This window comes from Athene cunicularia (genome assembly GCF_003259725.1).
Source record: "Athene cunicularia isolate RWA chromosome 3 unlocalized genomic scaffold, athCun1 chr3_part1, whole genome shotgun sequence".
Taxonomy (NCBI): Eukaryota; Metazoa; Chordata; class Aves; order Strigiformes; family Strigidae; genus Athene; species Athene cunicularia.
The window spans coordinates 63,274,647-63,299,228 of record NW_020799097.1 but is presented as its reverse complement, the minus strand read 5'-3'; the positions used below and the strand labels follow the sequence as shown (position 1 = coordinate 63,299,228).

At 38.1% G+C, this 24,582-nt stretch overlaps 1 protein-coding gene across 1 annotated transcript in view; it reads left to right on the top strand.

Annotated features, from left to right (window-relative positions):
• MAP3K5 (mitogen-activated protein kinase kinase kinase 5) overlaps positions 1 to 24,582 on the top strand; it is a 76,057-nt gene that overhangs the window by 15,177 nt on the left and 36,298 nt on the right. Inside the window, exons 6-11 of the mRNA XM_026844961.1 lie at positions 2,267 to 2,437; positions 7,337 to 7,449; positions 13,681 to 13,840; positions 15,957 to 16,110; positions 18,989 to 19,096; positions 24,429 to 24,478. Coding sequence (XP_026700762.1) covers positions 2,267 to 2,437; positions 7,337 to 7,449; positions 13,681 to 13,840; positions 15,957 to 16,110; positions 18,989 to 19,096; positions 24,429 to 24,478 — 756 coding nt within the window. The remainder of the gene's footprint in view (positions 1 to 2,266; positions 2,438 to 7,336; positions 7,450 to 13,680; positions 13,841 to 15,956; positions 16,111 to 18,988; positions 19,097 to 24,428; positions 24,479 to 24,582) is intronic.

The window sequence follows — 24,582 nt, the reverse complement described above, 5'->3', positions numbered from 1 at the left end:
ATAAGATGTAGCCTGTGAGGGTATCTGTCATACAAATGATCTGCACAGTACCTCCAGAGGAGTTCAGATAAAAATTTTCCTGTCCCTCCCTTCCCTAGATTGTACGTTCAACTGAAGTCTGTGACAGCCATGAAAACATTCATGCTTTGATGTGTGCCAAGAAGGAATTACTTGGGCTAATTATATCTTTCTCCTTATTTGGAATATAGAGGATGTTTCCTGAACTAAGGCAGGTCTGGAATACTCTGCACATAAGAATGTTTGCTGCAGACAAGATGCCCCTCTTGCTTCTAATCCAGATCACTGGTACAGAAGGATGGAGTGACTCACTTATTCAGGATTAGTCTGACCTAAATGAAGAAAGTGTGTTAAGGCATTGATGAGGGAAGAACAAGCAGAAAGAAAAGTAGGGAGCTCTGTCTCTGGAGACCAGCAAAATGTAAATGGCTCATATTACAGAACACTGTTGTGTCTTATTCATTTTGTTCTCATTAAATTCAGCTAGCTATTGGTTTGATCTGGATTAGTGACAGTAGATACAAGATGTGGAAGAGTTAGCCACCCAAAACTCCATTCTGAAAATTGCCCTTCTGTAATGAAAGTCAGCCAAAAAACATAAAGAAGCTGCAGACTTATCCTTGTTTCTTTACTTGAATGGTCAGTATGAGAAGAGAAAACAAAAGGAAGCAAACCAACAACTGTGCAAGACATCAGTTGGAAGGGGAACTAAAATAACACAGGCTTGAAGGAGACTGTTACTTGCTCAGCCAGGAACTCTTGATTTCCTTCCTTGGGGCCTGGGATTGGGAGCACTTGTCGATCTCAGATGAGTACACCAGCCTTGCTGTGCCACTGTAGAAGTACTTGGAGAGACAAGAAGTACTTGCAGCTCTGTAGTCTAAGGGGACTTTTCCTAACTTATTAGAATTTAACTGGTGTGAAAGTTGAGAAGAGATTGCACTAGGTTTCATTTATCTTTCTCATCAGGCTGAGACTTCAAGGTTTTTTCCGACCTAGATGATTCTGTGGCATTAGTAGAGGTTGGCCCAGCACCATAGAATTGCACACGCTATTTGCTTTTTTTGCTCAGGAAAACAGTTTATACTGTCTGCTCAAACAAGTGCTTTTGCTCTATTTTCTTAATTATTTTTTATGATGCAAGTACTCTTTCATCCTCTATTACCCATTCTGCTTGATTTAAACCTTTTTTTCCACATCACTCCCTTCTGTAGCTACATGAGCTCAGAGCTCATGAGCTCAGGTATCACTTAAGACTACATGTGCCCCGATCTCTCAGGTTTGACGTTGACACTGCCTGTTCAGATGCATCAAAACTTCGGTATGTTCTTGTCGAGGGGGAATAAAAAAATCCATTACTGAACCTCTGGTTAAGTAGTATCTGCTTTAAGATGTCTGACTTTTGATGGGTGTCTTTTTTCTGAGGTAGACTTCTCTTTCAGGTTTTATCAGTGCAAAGCTTGCAAGGTAGATACAAAACTACTTTTATATATTCCTCCCAATTATAACTGTAGCCACTCAAATATTACTGGCAATTTCTCCGAAAGAATATAATACATTCCCCAAACCACTGAAGAATAGGTTTGTCTGTCAAAGGAGTCATTTGCTTGTTCAGTAAAATTCTAAACTCTTGATACAGAATTATGTATTTATCCAAATTGTGAGTCATCAGGAAGCATCTAATGTTTACAATTATGTGGTTCGTTTGTCTGAAGTACTTCTGTTAATATTATCTTATTGGCTTCATTTCTTAACCTTTTCGTATCATGTGAATTCAGTCTGGTTTGTGCTTTTTTGTCTTCTTTTGCTTCACATTCAAAATGTATATTAAAAAAAAACCCCACAAACACAAGGTGGAATCTTTTTTCCTTTAAAGCATGAATTACTGTGAAAGAAATATTAAATATGAACCCCAGATTTATATCTATTTTCTACAAAAGTAACACATGACACTTCTGAGAATTGCTCTTGAGGTTCTTGCTGTTGTCAGTGCTTTGCTCTAGCTGATGCTTCATGAGAGAGAGAAAACATGTTTGGGGGCTTTTATAAAGGTGCTCCATGATATTAAGAAAAGGTGGGGATTTGGGGGAGGAGGAAGAGGGGAGGGAAGTATGTATATATAATATAGTCCATTGGTGTCTAGAGGCATATTTTACATTAAGCCATACATATATTCAAACACTGTCTTGAAAAAGTATTTCTTGTTATCTTTATTGGGGTTTTAATCAAAATTTTTCTTTTTCAATAGGCGAAATCTGCCTGGAGACAGACAGAAAGCTCTAGAAATTATGATTCCTCTGGTGGAACAGGAAGACCAAGTAGCTTCAGATATGTACTGCCTGGTTGGTCGAATTTACAAGGACATGTTTCTGGAATCTGGGTTCATAGATACAGAAAGCAGGGACAAAGGGACTTTCTGGTGAGTACTGTTTTCCTGGTCTATGTCCTTTTGTTAGCTTTGGGAAAATATTTCTAAAACAATATTTCAACTGTTTTTCATTTCAAATATTTGGTATCCTTAAGGGATAATACACTGAATGTTCTAATCTTAGCTCATTTGTTAAGAATGAGAGATTTATGTTGTTCACAGACACAGTTCCTCAGAGTTCTTGAAGTGCCTCAGAGACTTAGAAGTTTAGGTAGCTCTCATGAGTGTATTTCCCCCCTCCTTCAAGTTTAGTGTCTTCTGTTTGCTGTATTATTCTTAAGAGTCTGGGCCAGATAATAATAATCTGTGAATCAATCGGCATATCTGCAATCTGACAGATACAGGCTTTGCAGGCTTAAAGATGCCGAGGCATAACTCTACACTGATGCCTAGGGTCTACCATTCTGTCTTTTTTTGGCTTCCATGCTCACAAGCAATATGACTGTTCTAAACTCAGGCTGGCAAAAGTTTTATCACCCCATCATCACCATGTAGTATATGTATATTACAGTGGACTACAGTACCATCAATAGTCAAAGAAGCACGCAATAGGCTAGTTTAATTCTTATTTTAATTTTAGAGGCAAGTGTCATGTTCTTTATTTCTTTTGAAATGCACTAAAATGCTGTTACAGGGAATAGTTTAAAAAAATGGAGACACTGGACTCCATTGTAGACTTCTGTCAGAATGAGCTGCTTTTCTCCATTATGATTCTGATGAGGAAACAGACAATCTATGTTTATGTATCCTGCACATGAGATACTAGTTCTGGTCTTGTGCTCATCAGCTGCCTGTTGAATTAAATGCTTAGAATGGAACGCTTTTTTCTACCTTCATAATTTATCACTTGTTTTCAGTAAACTGCATATTAGAATGGTCTTTGGTAAAAAGTAAGATATCATTTTTTACCATGTATGACCTCAGAATACAAGTATAACTTATGATTTCTGGTCACATTTTACAGTTTCGCAATGCTTACTGGATTTTTTTTTTTAAAGGTGCTGAAATAACAGGAATGCAGCATATTGTTGTTGTCCCCCCTTCATAATTTTAGATTAAAGAAAAATTTTATTTCCTGTAAGGCAACGCTCATAACAAACTTCCAAGATTCTGTTTAAAAAAAATAAAATTGCTTATGTCAAACTAATATAAAAAGAAAACTGTAGTCCTGTTTACAAATACTAGGCATTATCACAGGCCAAATAGAATAAATAGAAATTACTTTTGCTATTGTACATCTTGCTTTTTCCTCATCCATAGTGCCTTATGAACAGATAAACTTTGAGATTTTCAGGCATGATTGAACTAAGAACCATTATATGTATAATAGTGAGAATTCCTTCTAAAATCCTTCATGTAGCCATTTTGCCACACTTTTAATAAGAAACATCTTGGCAACCATGGTATTCATACATTTGATGAAGGGAAGTGATTGCAGTAAGGCATACTAGTTTGGGAAAGGACAGCAGGCTGGCAGCTCCTGCAGCTCCTGACCAGCCAGCCCCTAAATAGTCCCCAAAGTCTCTGGCCAGTAAGATCCAATACAGACTTCTCAGTGTGCCTGCTGCAGTAGAACAAAGTGATCTCTGTTGAGTCAAGCTGGAGTTTGGTCGGAAGCTGTGCTGGATGGATCAGTCTCCTTTTGCTTGTGCTAGATATTGATTTGAATTCTAGTGTTAGTCATACAGCAAAATTGATGTGGCTGAAGGGTTGACTCATAACTCAGTGGAAGGCTCCTGGGAAGGAGCAGACCGACTCCAGTGCTACAGCAGGCTGCAACAGGGCGACGTGTGTGCAGGAGCATGATAGTGTTATGTTGAGATAAAGGTAAGCTCAGTCTTGGAGAAATTAGGATGTAGGAGAATTATAGTGAATTGTGTAAGATAGTGAGAATTTGGCAGCAGTACCAAAGCACTGGTTTTGCAAAACTAGTGATTTCAAGGTACTTTGGTCTATACCAAAAAAACCTGCAACCCAAAACCAAGCAAAAACCTCAGGCAGGCAATATGCTTTCCCGACAATTAAAAAGCAGAAAAAAAGACATCTTTCATATAAATATGAGGGAAGAGATGAAAGATTAATTATTAACTGTCACTTTCTTGTTGCATACTGACAGTGTAAATCAGACTTACCAAAGCTATCAAGTCTTTATTCAAATCTTTCCACTGCTCCCTCCCTAATTCAGTGTCTGTGCTGCAACATTTTCCCAAATGTCAGCTTTAATTTCTTCATGGCATTTATAATTGCATCAGCTAAGACAGCCTCTACTTTATAGGCAGACTTTTAAACCTTACTGCCTTTCTACAATACTGTGCAGGTTCCTCCAGTGATATCTGTGGCATGACAAGGTACAGCAGTTGCACCAGTTGAATTTAAATCAGTTCGGTCAACAGATGGGACTTGTGAGTTGTTTGGGAAACCATGAATATTTTGATCTGTTCAAAATTAATTATTACAGGTTATTTTTAAAAATTTTTGTCTGTAAATTTTTGTTGTCTAGGCTATGCGGATATAAGGCAGGCTTAAGAATGTCAGAACAAGATCACACCAAATAATACTTTTGGTTGTAACGATTTGGGAGAGGTAAATAGAACTACAGAGGTCCAAGATAACTGATATTTCTTGGTGTGAGTAGCATGTAAAGATGGCTAGAACAATTAATTTCTGCTGTGAGGAAGGGAGATTTGGGAGCAATTTTAAAAGAAGAGGCAGAACCCAGGAACAAACTTTCCAGGATGTTCCCTCTGGTCTGCTGGGGGTAGGTGGAGAGGTGCTAGCAGCAGGGGACTGCAGGGGTGGCCTCTGACAAAAGACAAGGACCTGTCCTGTGTCAGACACAACCAGTTCCAGCCAGCTCCAATGGACTCATCGCTGGCCAAAACTGGGTGCAAGCGAAACAGTGGTACCTCTGTGGTAAGATATATAAGACAGGTTTTCTGGGGGTGTTTCACCAATGCTTCTGCATGCAGTAACTGTTTTGCAAACTTAAGCTCATTTCCACCTCCTTTGCCTGTATGATTAACATTGTTTACAGCACAAATGTGCCCACCTGTTGATACACGTGAGTTTCTTATTTTATCTTTGAAATTTGAAGTTTGTATCTGTCGAAGAACAAGAGAAATTTTCATAGTCATGCCAAAAATTAGGCATTTTGGGGCAAAATGAAGTGAAATTACAGAGTCTCTTGTAATAGAACAAAAATACTTATTATTTTCAAGGGGTTTTTTTCTGTCAATTTTTCTTCTTTCCTTCTCCTGATATTGTAGAAATTCCTGAGGATTACAGAATGAAAGATCTCTAGGGCAAAAAAGGGAGTCCAGTTCCCAACATCACTGTATCTCCAAACAGATTATACCAGCCAGCGGATCTCTTCTTGCTATATATGCTTAGAATTAATGAGAGCGTCATCTTATTTGGTTGATGGGTTTTTATTTGGTTTGGGTTTTTTTGTTGTGTTGTTTGTTTGGGGTTTTTTTTAAATGAGGGAAAATGTTTTGTATGTACTTTCTTCCTTATTTTGTTGTAACTCGTAGTACAAGAGGGAAAGGCAGAAGATGAATGAAAAGAAATGAGTGTTTTCTGCTTATCCTTTTCTTTTTTTTTTTTCTTTTTTTTTTTTTTTTTTTATTGTCTAGTGATTAAGGTAGGCAACTGGAGTATAAGAAATACATGTAGCAGATAGAGAAGCCTGTCTTGCAGTTTTGGAAAGCAGAGCTTATGTTAAAAGACTCAAAGTCCTGAATGGTTAGAGCAGGAAAAGCAACAAACAACATAAAAAATAATAGAAACCAGCCATAGTTTTGACTTGCTAAGATCAAAATGCCTTAGCTCTGCTTACATGTCAAAGTGTGGTCTGGAAGCCAAATCCTTAGTGTTGGCATAGATTATTTTTCTTTCCTTCCCTATGTATTAATCTCACAACCTCTTTAATTTTTTTAAATAATCCATTTGTCTGTCTGGATTTTTCTCATCCTTTTGAAGGTATTTTTAAACTCCATTACTGTAGCAGAGTTGTGTGAACTGAATCTCTTGTGCTCCTTAACTCCCATATGATAGTCTTGTTTACCTTCTCCTTAGAGGTGTGTATGTGTATATATGTATCTCTATATATGCAACCAAACATGTTCTTATTCTGTAGAACAAATTTAAAGCACTATAGATCTGAGGTTGCTGTTGTTACCACAATTTGCATTGCCAGCTTGGGGATAATGTGTGCTGTGCTTGTGTGAACCCCCTCGACTTTGTTCAAAACAAGATTTAGGCTAGGTGAATACCACTGCCATTCCTCTTGCTTGCTTGCTTCCTCTCGAGGAGAATAAAATCTGGTATAATCCTTTTTTCATGTGAATAGAGTCCTAAGGACAAGACACCTAGTAAAGAATAAAATTTGGAGTAGGTGAAATTGTAGCTAAATGCGAAGTATGTTCTTATATCATTTGCTTTTGTGTTTATGCATTTCGATATGCTTGTACGTCACTGTAGCAGACCCACAATAGAATCTAAGGTTTCAAGTCGGTGAAAATTCATATATTTAAGAGTTAATGAGTTTGTTAATAAATATGACTCTGAAACAGGTCTCTTACAAGCTGAAAGTATTTTCTTTAATCTCAGACAGAATTGGAAATCTAGTAAGATACTGTAACTTCACTGGGATGGATGAGTAGGGTCTGTGCTTGTTGTGTGAGGGGAAAGGAATGGGAGGAGGATGTATAAATAACGGACTCCTAAAAATAACCACAAAGCATGTGGGGAAAACAGTAAAATATTTTTGCTTCCATGGATTCTTGCTGTATAAACAGAAGATAAGCACTTAAAGTACCTAAAAGCATAATTATGTCCCTATTAGATTGCATTATTTAGAAAGTAAACTTGTATGTTTGTTTCTTCTAGGTTCAAGAAGGCGTTTGAGTCAGAGCCAACGTTACAGTCAGGAATTAATTATGCAGTACTCCTTCTGGCAGCTGGACATTGCTTTGATACTTCTTTTGAGCTGCGGAAAGTTGGTAATTATAGCTTGCAAACTCACAGTGAAATCGCATTCTAGTGAAAGTATGACACCATCCACTATCATAGGGGAAAAATCTGATGATGAATGCTTTGATAGTGAGCATGTGAGTATGTATTTAAATTGGTCTCCCCCATTTGATTGCGGGTGAGCGCTGACAGTGAAGGTCTGGTTCCAGTTTCGGGGTCTTAACTGGTTGCAAGAGCTTAGGGAAAACTGGCAGCCCTTCTTTACAATGGCATCATTTGTGTGAAACAGGAACACCTGAAGGAGGAATCCAGTTCCAGCTAGCATTCTTTAAAAAAAAAACCCAAAAAACACACATACACACATCCATGTAGAACTAACTGTAGGGGATATGGACAAAAATTCCATCATAAGAGTGGGGGAAATGCAATTGACTTGAGCTTGGGATAGGCTGAGAGAAGAATGTTTCTCTTCTGATGTTTTCTTTGAGGTTTCCCGAATGTGTCTGTATTCATAGAATCACAGAGTGATTTGGGTTGGAAGGGACCTTTTTAAGATCATCTAGTCCAACTCCCCTGCTGTGGGCAGGGACATCTTTCACTAGATCAGGTTGCTCAACCTCACCTTGAACACTCCCAATGATGGGGCATTCACAACTTCCTTGGGCAACCTGGTCCAATGTCTCACCACCCTCGTAAAAAACTTCTTGCTTAAGAAGGAAGAATTAAGGTGACCATTTTGTTTGTGATTTTGATTGATTTGAGGAGAATTCAAAGTCAAGATTAGTCAGTAATACTTTCGGGGAAGATATGGGAGAAAGCACTGAACGTTACAATATGTAGTAATGTATTCTTTGTAACTGGCATTCTTCTCCATTAATTTGTATAGTTCTTGGCATATTGTAAAGTCTTTTTTTATCCTTCTGTCTCCTGAAAGGTTGTCAAGTGAGAAGGATACATTCTGTGAAGAACATTGGTTTTGTAATCAGCTGCTGCTCTGGTTTAGAAGTTAGGTGTGCACTGTATGTCTGGAAGTAATTTTCTAGATAGAGGATTTTTGTGTGTGAAGGTCTGAGTGAGCTGGTTACTTTCACATAGATAATGGAAGTGAAATTGAAATTCTCTGTGAAAGAAGATATTCACTGGGATGTGATAGGCTTCATAGAGTTGCCCCAACTACTCTTTGCCCTTCTGTGAGTGGGCGAGATTTTCCTTTTTGGGTTGAATAGAATACTTCCATCTCCTACACTGAAATTTGAATTCTTGTGCCAGCGTAGGAGGTAAAAATACATATTTTTCTTTCTACACAGCATTTGCAAATAATTCACTCAGCTGAACTAATTTTGAATTAGTTTAGTGAAGCTGGGCTATATTTATTGTGTAGTTTAATTTGAATCTTTCAATTTTAAAGAAACGTCTCAATTGCACACAGGCTACAGCTAACTAAATTTGGACACGTTAATTGTACTGATGAAATCTGGGTGTTATTTGTAGGGATCAGATGTTTGTTATCATTCTTGTGAGTTCTTCCACTGTTTTCCCTATTGTTTGTATGGAGAACATTACAGAAATTAAGGTTCCTTATTACTTAAGCTTCCACCCACTGCTGATGAATGATTTAGAGGAGAAATATTTGATAGCTGTTTGGTGGAAGGATTGGGTTTTTTTTTAAGCTGTTGGTGTGTGTCTCTCATGTAAACATTTACTTAGTGTCTGCTGAAAACCCTTGATATAGCAACCTCTTCTGTTATTCACTAGTATATCTTTCATGTTATGGGAAATACTTTAAAAATGCTTTAACTCTTAGACTGACTTAGCTGCTTTGAAACAAGCTTTCAAATACATATATAATATAGACCCTATATGTGTCATTGATCATTGATTTCTTGTTAAGACTGTGGTAACTGTTAGTAGAATCACAGAATCAGAATACACCAGGTTGAAGGGACCTCATGGTCCAACGTTTCTTGCCAAGAGCACCGTCCAGACAAGAAGGACCAGCATCCTGTCTAGCCGAATCTTAAATGTGCCCAATGTTGGGGAATCCACTGCTTTCCTGGGGAGATTATTCCAGTGGCTGATTGTTCTCACTGTGAAAAAATTTTCCGTTTGTGTCTAGTTGGAGCATCCCCAGAAATAACCTGTATCCATGATCTCTCATTTTTTCTCTGTGACCCCTTGTAAAAAAGGAGTCTCCAGAGTCTCCATCTTCTTTGTAGCCAGCCTTTAAATACTGGAACATAGTGATAACCATAAGTCTTCTTTTCTCAAGGATGAACAAACCCAGTTCTCTCAGCCTTTCCTCATATGGCAGGTTTCCAGTCCTTTGATCACCTTTGTGGCCCTTTTCTGGACCCTCCCCAGCCTGTCCACATCTTTCTTGTGTAGTGAGTACCAAAACTGAAACAGTATTTCAGGTGTGGCCTGACAGGTGCTGAGTAGTGTGATGATGACTTCTTTATCTCTGCTGGTGATGCCCTTGTTTGATACAACCCAGTATCCTGTTGTCTTTCTTTGCTGCAGCAGCACGCTGTTCATCCATGTTGAGCTGCTTGTCCACCAGGACCCTCTGGTCCCTTTCCACAGAGCTGATTCCCAGCCAGGTAAATCCCAGCCTGTGCTGTGCTCCTAGATTATGTTTTCCCAGGTGTAAGACCTTACATTTGTTTTAAACAAGAATAAGCAAAACCACAGAGGTTGTGTGGGAATATGTTTTGATTTTTTTTCCTGTCCCAAGAATCTCTTACATATGTGTCATTTTTTTGATGTCACCTCTTGTTTAGATCTGTGTGTACAACACCATAGCAGTAGTTAAATTTGTCTGGCAGTGCTTTCAGTTTGGTGTCCACCTGCAGCATTATCTGTAGCACATAGAGATTAGAGAAAGTCTGTCTTCTGATAGGAAATGAGGAGAGGAGCAAGAGCAAGTTGGTTGAAGTTCAGTTCAGGTTATATGGAAATTATATTGGTAGGTTGGGAAAGGCTAAGGAAGGATATGGTACCTAACAGCACCTGAGAGGGTGCATGAGGCTGTAATTAGAAGATGCATATCTGATTACATTAGCAATAATGTAGTAACTCCAGTAAAACTCAGAATAAATCCAGTATCTAAGAGAATTTTTACTCATCTGCATCAGATGAGAAAATTTGCCTTCTAAAAGTTCTGCCTCTACTTGTCAGGTAACAGTACACAGCTAAATGATCGTATGAAGCATTAATGAAAATCTTCTGTTTTCTGGATAGTATCACTTTCTTAACTGTATAAAATTGCAGTACTTTGAGACCAAAACAGAAATGATAGTGCTTTGCATTGACAGTAATGATCTCTGCAGGCTGTGCAACTTTGACACACAAAGGATCCTGTAATATGAATTGTTCTGTCAATATTTGAGCAAGGAAAGCAGTTTATTTATAAAGTCTTCATAGTGATATTTAACTGGCAATATCTACTTCTGTATATTATTTTCTTCACAAGCTGTGGGTATATCCTTGCTGTTATAAAAATGATGGCTTTTCTGGCATTAATAGTTCCTCTATTTTGGCTCATTTTTAAGGCAAAATATTTTTTATAAAATATACTGGAATTCAGCTGCTGCTTTTTTTTTCCCTCCTCTTGTGAATGCTAAATTTATCATGGAAGGAGAGAATGTCTTGACTGCCTGGATTTTCTTATACTCTGAAAAAACTTTTAAAGATGGTGAAATCAAAATAACTAGAGAAGAGAACTTGTACAAGGAGACCACAAACTCAGGAGTGAAATTCATGGAGGTGTTCGCTTTGCATGTTTCCGTAGAAAGGTATTTTGTTCCCTCACCCACAAAAAAGACCAAACCCACTGGAAAACAAACCAAACCAAAACCAAACCCACCTCTATAAATGAGAGTTACAGTCTTTTGAACCTATTGCTAATGTCTCTACACTGCAACTGCATTTTTCCAGCTTGCATTTCAGGGATAAGTAAGTTTGTAGATGAGCTTTGTAGAGGAGAGTCAGCAGGGTAGTGAGTTTTAGCTTTGAGTACCACATCTTTCTTAGAAGAATTTGAGAGGCTGATGTCTTCTTTGAGGTAATAGGATCCACTTCAGAGTACTTGGGTAAAACTTCCAGTTCATTCAGGCTACATAACAGTAATGATTCCCAAACTTGGTATCCTCAGATATCATTGCTGCTACACAGCCATCCTTTCTCTCACCATCTTTCTATAGCTCTGCCTTATTCCTGGCACTAGGACTCAAAATCCTTGCTATCGCCAGTCTTACCCTCCTAACAAACGCTTCTCCCTGCCACACCACTAATCCCAGTCCCTTCCCATGTGAGTTGTACTTTTCAGCAAAGCAACACACTCCATTTGTACCTTGCTTTTGGCTCTGTTCCCTCATTCAAAGCGCTGGAGGATTGTGGTGGGTAGGTTCCTGCAGGCACAGTGAAGTGTGGTGGAGCATGTAAGCCTGTGAACCAAAGACCAGTGCTGCTGCTCACTGTGACAAATAGCTTGTGATAGCTTGTCAGCAGTCACTACAATTGTGAGTGCCATTGCCCAGTACCCAGTGAAGGCCCACCGCACAGCTAAACTGTTCCCTTTCCCCTTCCTCCCAGCAATGGTATACCCATCTTGAAAGATTACTGTATCCCTGTGATACCAATTTTTCATTTCCTTTGTGATAAGATCACATTCAAAGCCTGTGGAAGTTAGTAGGTGTCTGTCTGCTCTTGCATGTTGCTGTCATGTGCATGCAAATGTTTTAGATGTTCTAGCAAAGCGCTTCAGCCTTTGAGGATATTGCTGAGTAGTGTTACTCTAGGGTCCTGGGGGAGATTAATTTTTTCCATTTACTGTGGTGTGGATAGTGTATAGGTTTTGGTTTCTAGAACCCAACTGAAGTTGAACACATTTAACACAAATTCCCCCTTCCTGTCTTACACCAGCAAGTTTGTGTACATCTGCAGGTGATCTATTGGCAATGTGCATGTATACAGCACCCTGGCTTAAAGCCTTGAGAGCTGATATACATAGAGGTGGTCACTGCTGTGTGTTGTGGAAGTTGATGGAAGTGATGTACATTGCATTATGTCTCAGGTAGATTGGAGGTATTCTGTAATATCTATTGCATTCTTTTCAGGAATAACTAAATTTCTTTCTCAAGAAGTGAACAAATAATGTGTGAAATAAAGAAGTGAAATAAGCTATAGACCACTGGGATACAATTTCATGTTTTAAAAACATTTATTGTCTGATGTTAGTAACAAAAATGTGAACTGTGTGAGCAAACAAGATGAATTGGGTAGACTGAAATGTAGCTGATTTAATGATACCAGTTTTGATAAGATTTATTGCTACTTCCAGCATGAAGTTTAGTCTGGTAGCTACTTAAGGAAGGTTTAGGAAAAGATCAACAGTTGAATTGAAATCTCTTGTGAATACTCAGCCTTAATATCAAGGATAATGGAAAGTGATGTGGGAGGGAAATTGTCATAGTGGACTAGTGTGGGAAAAGTGAATAAAAGGCTATGGTGGTGAAGAGACTTGTCTTGTAAGCTGCAGTTTGTTTTATTTGTGGGGAATGGTGTAGCATATCTCATGTTAGCTATGAATACATAGCAGCTAATATGAACTAAAAATCATCCTGAATGCCACAGGGAAACTTGTAGTTCTTGGAAAACCTAGTAAGTCAAAATAAAACCTGAGGCTCTCCATCGTCTTTGAGTCTGAGGGATTTATGAATATTAATAGATGTCTTTCATTGGGGTAGGACTTGCGGCAATTTAAAGAACATCACTGCTGGAAGAAGCCCAGTGGATCATCTGTTCCTTCTGCATGGGACCTTGTCTATAAAGGTAAGTTTGGGGCTTGGGGCTTGTAAGTCAAAAAAACAAAGCAGAAAAAAACATAATAGGTGCCTAATTCAGCATCTGTTAAGTTTTTACAGCTATGTTGTGTAGCCTAAGGCCCCAATTTACCTTTACAGATGAGGTCCATGCAAGAACATAGGTAATCTGGCTGTGGCCTTGTCCTGACAGTGATGTCTTAAAGTTCCTTTCTCAAGAAGCCTTTAGGAAGAGGGGGAGGGGAAAAAAAAATCTGCTACCATTTAAGGTGTTTGAAAGGCATATAACATTAACTGGTGAGTATGATTTCATCTTACTTCATTGAAATGGAGAGGCTACAGTAATTTAAGGAATGAATAGATTTCAAATTAGGGAAATGCCTACTTTAGAACTGCATTAATATACATTCCTGTGACCTATTATTCTTTTCACTACAGGAGTAAAGATCAGCAGCCTGCTTGGTAAAAAGGGGAGCTTGGAGAAACTGCAGAGCTATTGGGAAGTGGGATCTTTCTTGGGGGCCAGTATGTTGGCTAATGACCATATAAGAGTGATCCAGGCTTCAGAAAAGCTGTTTAAGCTAAAAGCACCTGCATGGTAAGATGATAAATGAGATCATATACATTACCAAGTATTAAAACATTGGACTCCTTCAGCTTTCACATTTGGCATTGTATTTAGCTGACTGGAGATGGGTTTTGTGTTTTTAACAGATTTTGCTGTCTGTATATTGTTTCACTACACTTATACCTAGGCAAGGGACTCTCTTCCCCTTTTGCCCTTATTCAGGAATAGATTTTATATGGGTCTTTAATTTGATGTCTGAGAAGGTCAGATTCACCATTGTCTCCAAGCTCTTCTGAGGGCAAGGGGGAAAGGAGTTGCTTGTACACATTGTACTTTAGTGGTTACATAGCTAAATAGAAGTGTAGTAGCTTGTGGCTGTAGTCATAACTGCCTGGAAGTTTTTGGGAAGGAAGACAGCTTGGCTAGAGAGGCATGGGTGTACCTTGGAGTGTTGTAATGGTTATTGCACATACCAGCTGTTATAGGAACTTGAACATGGATGAGCTGTATGGTGCAAGCTGCATCTCATATGATTGAGAAGAATGCGGATTAAAGTCCCGTTAACAAAAAGGTTACAAATCTGGGGTTAAAGACAACCCTGTAGACTCAATATTTGTTATGCTAAGGCCAAGAGGTGTGTGCTCTGGCAGCACTTAACTGACACCTATTCTGCTTTGGGTATAGGTAGCCAGTAAGGACCAGTCACCTATTCATCAGGGTCTGGGATCCTGTTGGCTGGGGAGAACCAAGACTTCTTTCTGACTAAAAAAGTTGTCATTCTGCCAATTGGAAGAGTGCATATGTCACAGCCTATGTATTTTTGTTGCCTTATAAAGGCTAGAAAGTGTCTTGAAAAGCTGATCAGATGGTAATGTGTGATAAGATATGGAAATGCTAAACTTCTACATTGATCTAATGTAGAAAACTGTCAAAATTAAGAACTGTAAATTTTTTGACCAAGTATTTTATAAATGCTGTTTACAGTGTATTATCTGCAAGGTTTTCCATTTTTATTATGTGCATATTTTACTGAGAATCCTGGGTAGCACTGTCTGGAAGTCTCCTGGTAGAGTTTTCTGGGGTTTATGAATGCCTATTTGTCAGGATTTTTATGTACCACTGCCTTAGGGGTTTAAGTGTGTGGATTAAACTCTGAAAATACAGCACATATTTGTGCTTCAGAAAGGGTTTCTCCTGTGAGCAATTACTTCCCAGTCTGTTGCCTGCTGTTCAGCAGAGCCCGCTTGGTGCAAGGGGGAGTAGATGCAGTGCCCTAAGCCGGATATCCCCATGGCCTAAGAAGGATGATTGGAAAATGTGCAGCTGTGGAACTGTTCCCAAAAGGCCCTCTAAATTTATATACCTTCTTGTCATAAGCATGGAGACGAAGTTTCCATGAATAGTCTAATTGTGATAAGGCGATAGCTGTGATAAATCCTCTTTAAGCATGTATATCTCATTTCTGTAGTATTCATAAAAATTGTATGACTATGTTTACAACTTTGCTTCCTCTTGGCTTTTTTGAAAAAATGTTATGAGGTGTCCTGTAAATCATATCCAGAAAATAGAACAGCAGAGGGAGGGATGAGCTGCATTTAGGGGAGCTATTCAGCACTGCTGTTGTCCTTCCTTAGCAATGCCAAAAGTGCTTAGTGTAGCTCTTGTTGTCTTTACAGGATAATAAATTCCAGAACTGTCATGTTTTAGAAACCTCTGTTAAACAACTGCCAATGCAGATACAATGCAGAAAACAGAACAGTGTGGAGAGTTAAAGTAGTGGACTTTTCACCTGAGTTTTTATTTGAGGTTGGTCACTACTCAAACATGTTTGGCATGGGTTCAGTTTGGTCCATAGGTAGAGGATTCAGCTATTTCATGAAGCTTTCATGGTTTAGGATGGGATCAGGAAAAAATTCAGGAAGGAGTGTCCCACAACTCGTTTATATTTCAGGTTACTAATACAGCAGTGACATTTCCAGTTCTAAATGGGAAATTGCTACAGTTAAAAGCAATCCTAGAGAACCAAAATCTTACTGGTTACCTTAGCGTTGCAATGGTGGATGCTTCGGTTGTGATTAAAGATAGAGACATTATTATTTACAAACTGTATTAAGTTTACTATCTATGTATGCTTGGATGAATGCAGGTACCTGAAGTCTATTGTAGAGACTGTTTTGATATATCAACATTTTAAGAAACTGACACCAGAACAACATACGGCCAAACAGGAACTTGTGGACTTCTGGATGGACTTCCTTGTTGAAGCCACAAAGACAGATGTGTCTGTAGTTCGATTTCCAGTAAGTAGTTGTTTTGTTGTTGTTGGGGTTTTTTTTAATATATTGTGACATGCAGGAAACTGACACAAAACACTGCTTCTTTTTTGGTTGCCAGACAATAAACTGCTTGTCCAGAAGAAATGTATTTGGTTTGCATGCTAGATTGGTTTTAATTGATTGCACGTGGCTACAATGGGATTGCACAGCATGTTCCATATGAAAATAATGAGTAAGAAAGTTAAGATAGAACTTTGCTACCAGTGGGTACACTTCTAAAACAAACCTTTGCAGTGTATTCCAGGTTATACTGTATTAACAGTATTATGTTTTGAAGAAAAGATACTTAATTTCAATCTCTTTGTAGCTCAGCAGGCTTTGCATACCCTACTGTCAATTAAGCCTGTACTCTGTTAGAGGTTAAAAATCAGCCCAAGCAGTCAAAGATCTATTGTTCCAGCTACTAGACAATGTATTTCAAGTATATAAGTATATATATACTTTCCTGATTTCTTCTACAAACATTTAGCCAAAAACTTTTATTGGATATGTTGGTGTTGTACAATATCCTGAAAGTACACTGTTAAAAGATATTTGTTTCCCGTACATATTAACTATGTATATATGGGAAATAATGTCTTGGGTATTCCTTTTAGCTAAGCATTAGCAAATACAGCATTTTGTTTTATACAGCAGTTGCTATTGCCTCCTGGATACTTGAAGTGCGTACTGGTTGTTTTGTACCGTTCTTTTGGCTTCTGTGTGTAGATGGAATAAAAAACCATAAGGAAGACTCTAGTGTTGAACAGCAACAGCTTGAGGCAGTAAAGTGAAAGCAACATGAGACTCTCTAGAGAATCTGGTTCTCCTTCTCCGAGGAGAATGGGCGTAAAGTTTTGCAGAGAAACAGAAAATGTTTTGAATCCTCTGCTTTTTGTAAAAGACAAGGCCATGTTCTTTTTAAATTTTTGTTGATGAAATGATGCAGTTAGATACTTAAAATAGGCTCTGACTTACAAAACTGTCCAAGCCAAATGTTTTGGATTTTTATTAAGAGGCACACTGAAACTGATCATTGCGATAGCATGAGCCAAAAGATTAAACTCAGTGACCACATTTTGATTGTTTTGTATAGGAAACTATTCTGGTGTTGCAGACAGACATACATGATCTCTCATAATACAAAAATCCTATCTGTGCCTGTTGGGAAAGAAAATCGCATCATTCAACAAGGCAGCAAAATGAGTCCTCCCACATTCTTGTGAAGCATTTATTCTAAAAAGTTTTTTGTAGATTTCCTTACTGTGAGCTGTTCTCAGAGTTTGAACTGAAGGGCGTCACTGTCCATCAGTACTAGCTTAGCTGTCAGTTACTTTCTCATCTGGTAGCATCACTGTTGTCATCCTCTTTTTGGCCTTTAGAGGAAGAAATGATGCAGCATGTGGGTAACTTGCTGTAGGCTAGACCCCAATTGTGAAGTAGTCTAAAACAAATTTTAGAAATTTTAAGTGTCTGGAGATGCCAAGTGACGCATTTGAAATACCACTTGTCATAATTTACAGAGTTAGATGCTTAGGTACTTTTCAAAATTTTCTCTTGCACTTCATCCACTGTATCTGTGTGCTTATTTACTCTGTAGGAGATGACATGGCTTAGATTTGCCTTGAAGCCATGTCTCTCTGCTTAGGTATTTCTGGGTTTTTGGTTTGGTGGGTTTTTTTGTTTGTTTGTTGTTTTTTTTTTTTTAATAAATGTAGACCAAGTCAGTCGTCATTTCCTAAAGCAATTCTTTGAACTCCCAAAGTTTTCAAATGAGAAATTCTGTAGCTTGGATATTTTGAAGATGATGTTTGATTGGTGCTTTTGTGGGAGAGGGAAGGGCAGAAGAAAGGAAAGAGGTTATCACTTTGTTGACCATCTTCAACTTAGTCCTATTTTATAAAAGTCTTTCAGTTAAATGCTGAGGGCTAGAAATCTTCCTATACATGCTGCAGTGGAGGAGACAGCTTTTTCTTGAATTAATAACAATACTTAACCTTCTGAAGAATGAGAATACCTTCAACTCAGACAATATAGATTTGGTGTGTTAGACATAAGATTTTAACTACTGTAAGTGTGAAATAAATAGTTTTAGTGAGAAACCATGCTGCTTCAAATAGCCAAACTGTGTTGACGTTTTCTTTTAAAGCATGCTGGAAGCTTTAAAGATCTGGAAGTAATTCTGGCAGAACATTATTAAAGTAGTAGAGTGGCAGCCTTCATCTACTAAGTGGTTATGTTAGACTAAGTTTTGCTGCATTGCATCCCATCTCTTTTTACATGATGGCTGTAGTTTTTGTTTCACTTACCCCAGGAGATTTCCTATAATATTTAGCTGTCAGCCTCTTGCAGTGGTGTTTGCTTTTGAGAAAATAATTTGATCTCGTGGTTACAGTTCACAGTGGTAAAAATCAAAAGCAGTTTAGTCTACCTCTAGGTTGATGTGTTTTTCTGATTTACCCAAATGCACTTCTACCGTAAGATGATAAAGGTATGCTAAGAATCCTGTCCAGTTGGGAGAGGGATGTTCTTAAATGGCATTGCAAGAGAATCAATTGTGACAAATATTTCAAAATCTGATAGTTGTCAGAGAAATAATTTGGAAAACTATGATATGTGCTACCAACTGACACATAATAGTCATATAAAAAACTAAATTAAAATTGGGTTTGTAAGGGTTTTTTTAAATCTTAAGTTACTGTCAGCCCTACTAAACTAGCCCAGTACCTAAAACTTTACTGCTTATTCTATTTCCCCTGTTCTTCTGGCTATGGTATGACTACAGAAATAATGTTAACAGATTTTAATACCCTGAAGTTCTACATATTTTGTACTAACTCATAAAAATTATTTTTTCTACAAGGTTTTAATATTAGAACCAACAAAAATCTATCAGCCCTCGTATCTCTCCATCAACAGTGAAGCTGAGGAGAAGACTGTATCTATCTGGCATGTGCTGCCTGATGACAAGGTATGCATGATGTTACCTGTAGTTGTAATTTTTTTTCACAGTTTAGAAGTATTCATGGTACATAAGGTATATAACATGTAAACAGTTGCATCTAATGATGGATTTTGCAAAGGAGACAAGTGTTTCAGTAACACAGGAAGATGCTGTGGACATGTGTTGCCATGCATTTTAAATTTTTTTTCTTTTTTAATATGCAATTTTAAATTTTTATTTTAAGTTTGTCCTGTTGTTCAATGGACCTCTTGTCTTCATCGCTTTTTAAAATAACTTGCATCTTCTTTCAAGTTGTCTTAAACCAGTGTATGATATACAAGTCTGTTGCTTAAGACTTCATATGTAATTTACAATATACTGTCATCATACAAATAATGTAGCATAAAATTACTTACACAAATAGAACTGTCTTTTTCCTGTACCTGCAATATTACTCATCAGCTGTGGTAAATACTCCTTTAACATGAAAGTATTAGAGACTGGTGTCTTAAAACAGGAACGGAAGCAGTCAAAAGCCAAAGAAATATTTGGCAGAAGGATGGATGGATGGATGGATGGATGGATGGATGGATGGATGGATGGATAGATGCTCAGAAGGTCCTAGAAATTGAAAAAGCTAGGAAGCCCATATGTCAAGGTGTGGGATAGCCAGACATATTTGGAAAGGAGTTTAGAAAATCTGGAGTGCAAGGGAAGAGGAAAACCTAGAGTGGTTATTGCATTCAGGAATGCTTAGGAAGCAAAATATTGATAAGAGTGAAGACAGGGAGGACATCATAGAACCTCGGTGAAGCACAGCAGCGCGGAGACATAAGGGGAGTATGTGAAGAGTGAACAGAGGCTGAGTCAGCTGGAGGCACAACACTGGAGATGCTGCAATTTATAAGAAATAGCACTGTTCATTCTTTCATGGCAGCGTTTTGCTTGCCTGCAGGATAGAACAGTGAAGAGCTATTTTTCAGGTAATCCATCCTTCAGCTTTTGTGCTGGTAGTCTGTTAAAGGAGAAGCATTTTTGCATGCAGAATATGTGAGGCTGTACTGCTTAGAATTTTTGTTGTGAGTTCATAAGAAAATGTAAATGGACTGTGGCTGAAATAGCAGATTTAGAGCACACACTGAAATGTTTGCCTAGATCAATGAATTTCTGTTTTTGCGGTTTATTCCGACTGATGTTTTTCCAAATAGGCTCAGCCTCTGAGAATAATATAAAAACTAAATTTTTGTAGTACTTGGACAAACCCAAAATTTACCACACAGTAAATAATGATTTGTCAGTACTATGGAGTAAACCTTGTTATTGTAAAAGATCTGTTCTGAACATATTTCTGTATTCAGAATTTAGTCTGTTTAGAAACTATTTTACATGCAGATTTTTGGGGGGTTTGTAGGCTTTTTTATGTGCATGTAGTTCACATCCAAACAATACTTTCAATTTTGTTACATGGCTTATCTATAGCATAAGAAAGAACATAGGCAGAGCTAGAAGGAATTTTCTGGACTATTGAGTCCTGTTCACCTCTCTTGCAGACACTCTTGTCATATAAAGTTTTTCATGAAGTGATCAAGCTCCATCTGAATACTAGTATAGGTTTCACAGGTGACTGTGTTGGAAGCTGGTTTGAGAACAACACTACACCTCTAGAAGAGCCCAGATTGAAATACTGCGGGTGAAGTAGAAGAGTATTACTATGTCTTCTAGCTTTCAGTCTGAATTTGTTGCCATTTCATATTCATTTGGTTTTTTTGCTAACACAGTGTTTACGTTGAATGGTTCCTTTCTCTCTCTGATGTTTACCTTACAGTATTTTTAGAGAGAACTCTAATATCTCTTAGTGGTGAGGTTTTTTGGATTTTATTTTTAGGCAAAACAAGTATGCTTGGTGTACTGGCCACACATGGCATCTCATGGCCATGAATTCTTATGTTCCACTTAGAGTTAACCTTACTTGAGCATGCACATTCATGGTGTTTTGTGGTGCATTCGTTTCTTTTAACTAATGGGATGTTTTGCTTGATACTTTCAGTGATGGCCACCTTCATAGCTGTGTCACTTGACTGCCCAGTCATCCTGTGACTGAGAGAAGGATTTAGATGTATTAGTCTGTACCTGTTTGGTGTTCAGTAGATAGGTATTTTGGCCTTGAAGAGTTTGAAAGCTTTGCTTTGTAGCATATTCTGTTATTTCAATTTTTTTTTTTAAGTTACTTGATAGTATATTATACTTTATTAATATATCCTCCTTCCTGGTTTGGGGAGTGTATCTGTTTTCTGCAGATTAGCATTTTCCTATTTTTGCTGCCCTAGTCTTAATCAATAGCATTAGACAAGGTCAGTTTTAAATGCACTCCCTAGGACTTTTACTCCAGACAGAATCATTCCTGTGGTGAGCTTATTCAGTAGCCTGGGATCTGATTGAGACACAGTGCAGGCATCCTTGCCCTGTGAGCCATAATACCCATCAAAAGAATGCAGTAGGCAACTTGGTAGTTACCCCTTCAGCTGTACAATTATAGTGCGTTGTTGCAAGTTTGTTAAAGTTCTTTAGAATCCATCGGAAACTTTACAGAGAGAAAAAGGGTTAGGAACATTCAGAGACATTGGCTTCCTTTTCAGGTGGACATAACCAGTATTATATTTGTCTTTGATAAAGAGATTTTGTGAAGGGAATTGATGTGTTATCTGTCAGCCCACTGCAAAGAGGAAGACACTTACTTTGATCCCTACTAGGCTGAAAACAGACATTTCAGGGACGGATTAACACACAAAGAACACCTATCCTTACTTCAAGGGCAGATTAGACAGCTGTGCTGGGAAATTTTTTCAGCTGTCCATTTCAGTCTACCTACCATAGGTCTGTCAGAGCTTTACCATTTCATGCTTCAGGTTTCAGTTCATTTTGGCTCATAAAATTAATGGTTCTACTTACTTTCCAAAATTCCATCAGTGCTCTAAGAACAAGAATTGTGAGTTACGAAGTGTTTGGACATCATTTTATACACAAAGTAGCTGAATTTTCATTTCAAATCCAAACTGGAACTCAGTAGAGCCTGCAGCTGGAAATTTTATAATAAATAGCTAAATGACAGTCAATACCAGGATAAATGATGTGACCTCTTCCTTTTCCATAGCTTTTCTAGCAGCATATCTTAACACTTATGCCTTTAATAATACCAAGTTTAACATAAGCAAATGACTATAAAAATAGCATTATATTTTGTAGAATGCACATTACCTTTGCCTTGCAGTTCCCTAATTTTAGCAGCCCTTTCCACATGGGATTAGAGGAATGCAGCAGTGCTGTTTGCAGGTTTGAAATAGAACAGCCTGTCTCTGTTTTGCGTTGGCTTCTGAATCCATTTTGAGTTTTGTTTTGGGTGGTTAGTGTTTTTTTGACTAACCAAAGAACAGATGCTGAATTTGGATAGCATGCCTGATATATTTACTCCAATGTATTCAAAACTTGGCAAGATCGTGAGGGACATAACTTTTATATTATTTCATTGCCTGAGAGCTTCATGTGGTAAAATAAAAGCTATATGAATCTGTGAGAGATTAGTTGCATGTAGATGACAGGTAAAACCCACAATACTTGTGCTTCATGTTATGCTTCTTGAGTTTCTGCCTGTCAGGATGTATATTTTAACTTACTTAGATTTTAGATTATTCCCAATAGTGGGAATTGGAAAAGTACCGATAGCTCTGAGGGAGCTTCGAGGCACAGAAAATTGGAAAGTGGCAGAGTTTGTATATGGAGGGAGAAGTAAAAGACAGTGCAGATACACCCTCTTGATTAGGAGAGGGATTGAGTTGGTGATCTTTCTTCATGCAAGAGAACCAGGCAACCTAAATAGTAGTTTCACGAAGACTTTATATTACCATCAGTTAGTACTTGCACTTCAAGCTGCAATCCCACCTTTTCTTAATACCAGACTATTGTCCTGGTCCCTGTACCCCACTGGAGATACCCTTCCCCCATTTAACATTGAAGAGATACTGGAGTTACCACTTTGTACTTTACAGGTATGATGGTGTGAAGCTTGGACTTCAAGAAAGGTGTTTGCTTGTATTTTTGGTACATTGTGTTAGGCAGTTTATATTAGCATCACAACCTTTAATGCTATTTGAGCAGGAAGGAAAGAATTACAGAGGAGGAGAAAATCAATGTAGGAAGCCTTGTAGAAAGCTGTTACGGATGGGAGAATAATTTCCACTATCATCTCCTGCACATTGTGTAACTATTTTGGCAGTGTATCTGTTCTGAGTTCTGTATATTTCATTATTCATGAAATGTTTAAGCTACACATTTTCATGTCTTCTTTTGGAATACATTTGATTATGTTTGTGTTTGACACTATGCCCTTATGCTATAAATCAGTTCATAGCGAGAAATGTTTCTGTACCTTTTAATTGCTCATGTCTCAAACACCAGAAGAAATTCAGCTCTAGAAAGCAGATGTTCTTCAAATATGTTGCCCATTGTGGTGGGATCCCAAGGTTGCCAGGACTTTGAGGTGGTGTAGTTCCAACTTTTCCTGAAAAGAGAATGTTTTCATTAGAAGATACAAAAGGCTTCTGTTTCCTACAGTAAAGTTTTATTAGAGCATAAGCATAGAGCAGCAATATGACTGCCTACAGAGAGAACTCAGTTCTGTTGAATGTGATGGATATAAATTTGAAAGCTCTGAAAATAAGTGAGGCCTGGCCCTTTGTGTTTTCATATGGTGGCTTCTTTCTTCCAGCCTCCAGCAGCAATTAGGGGTCTTTTCTCTCTTCTGGATTCCCAGGGAAGTAGTCTACTTTCTGGGTTTTTTTGACACTTGGCCTTCAGATTTGCTCCTTCCCTGAGCAATTCTTCCTACATTTCAAGAATTTCTCACTTTGTTGTCCAGTGTCAGGCTTTCTCCTTGTAGCTCTCTCCACCTGGTCTTCTCATGTCATGTATGAGGGCACTGAGCATTCAGAGCACACTTCTCAGAGGTGGAATTTTTTCCCCGCTTTCCAGAGGGTCGTATGTGACCCCAAGTTCAGCACCCAGACCAGGCTATACTGGCAGCCCTTCTGATCTGCTCTTTTTGCATGCTTTCTAAAATAGTATGTTGTGTTTGCAGAGTAAACCATGAAGAAACAAACCAACCAGAACTTCTGTCTAGAACTTCTGTTGCTTTGATTTTAAGTGGGGGAAAAAAAAAAAAAAGCCCTGAAAAATAACTGTTAAAAGGCTGTTGTAATTCAAGTGTTTCTCTTTCCATCTCTTGAGTTTCAGTCTAGAAGATATGCCTATTGGTGCTTCATTCATAGAAAGGAATGTTTTGTTTATTTTCTTGTGTGTGTTACAGAAGGGTATCCACGAGTGGAACTTCAGTGCTGCTTCTATCAGGGGAGTAAGGTAAGTTGTTTCCCTTTTATGTTTTGAAGTGAAAAGCATAATTGAGTGAGTATTGTATTAAGCTGCTGATGTGGTCCTTGGTGGAGTAACAGGCACAGAATTGG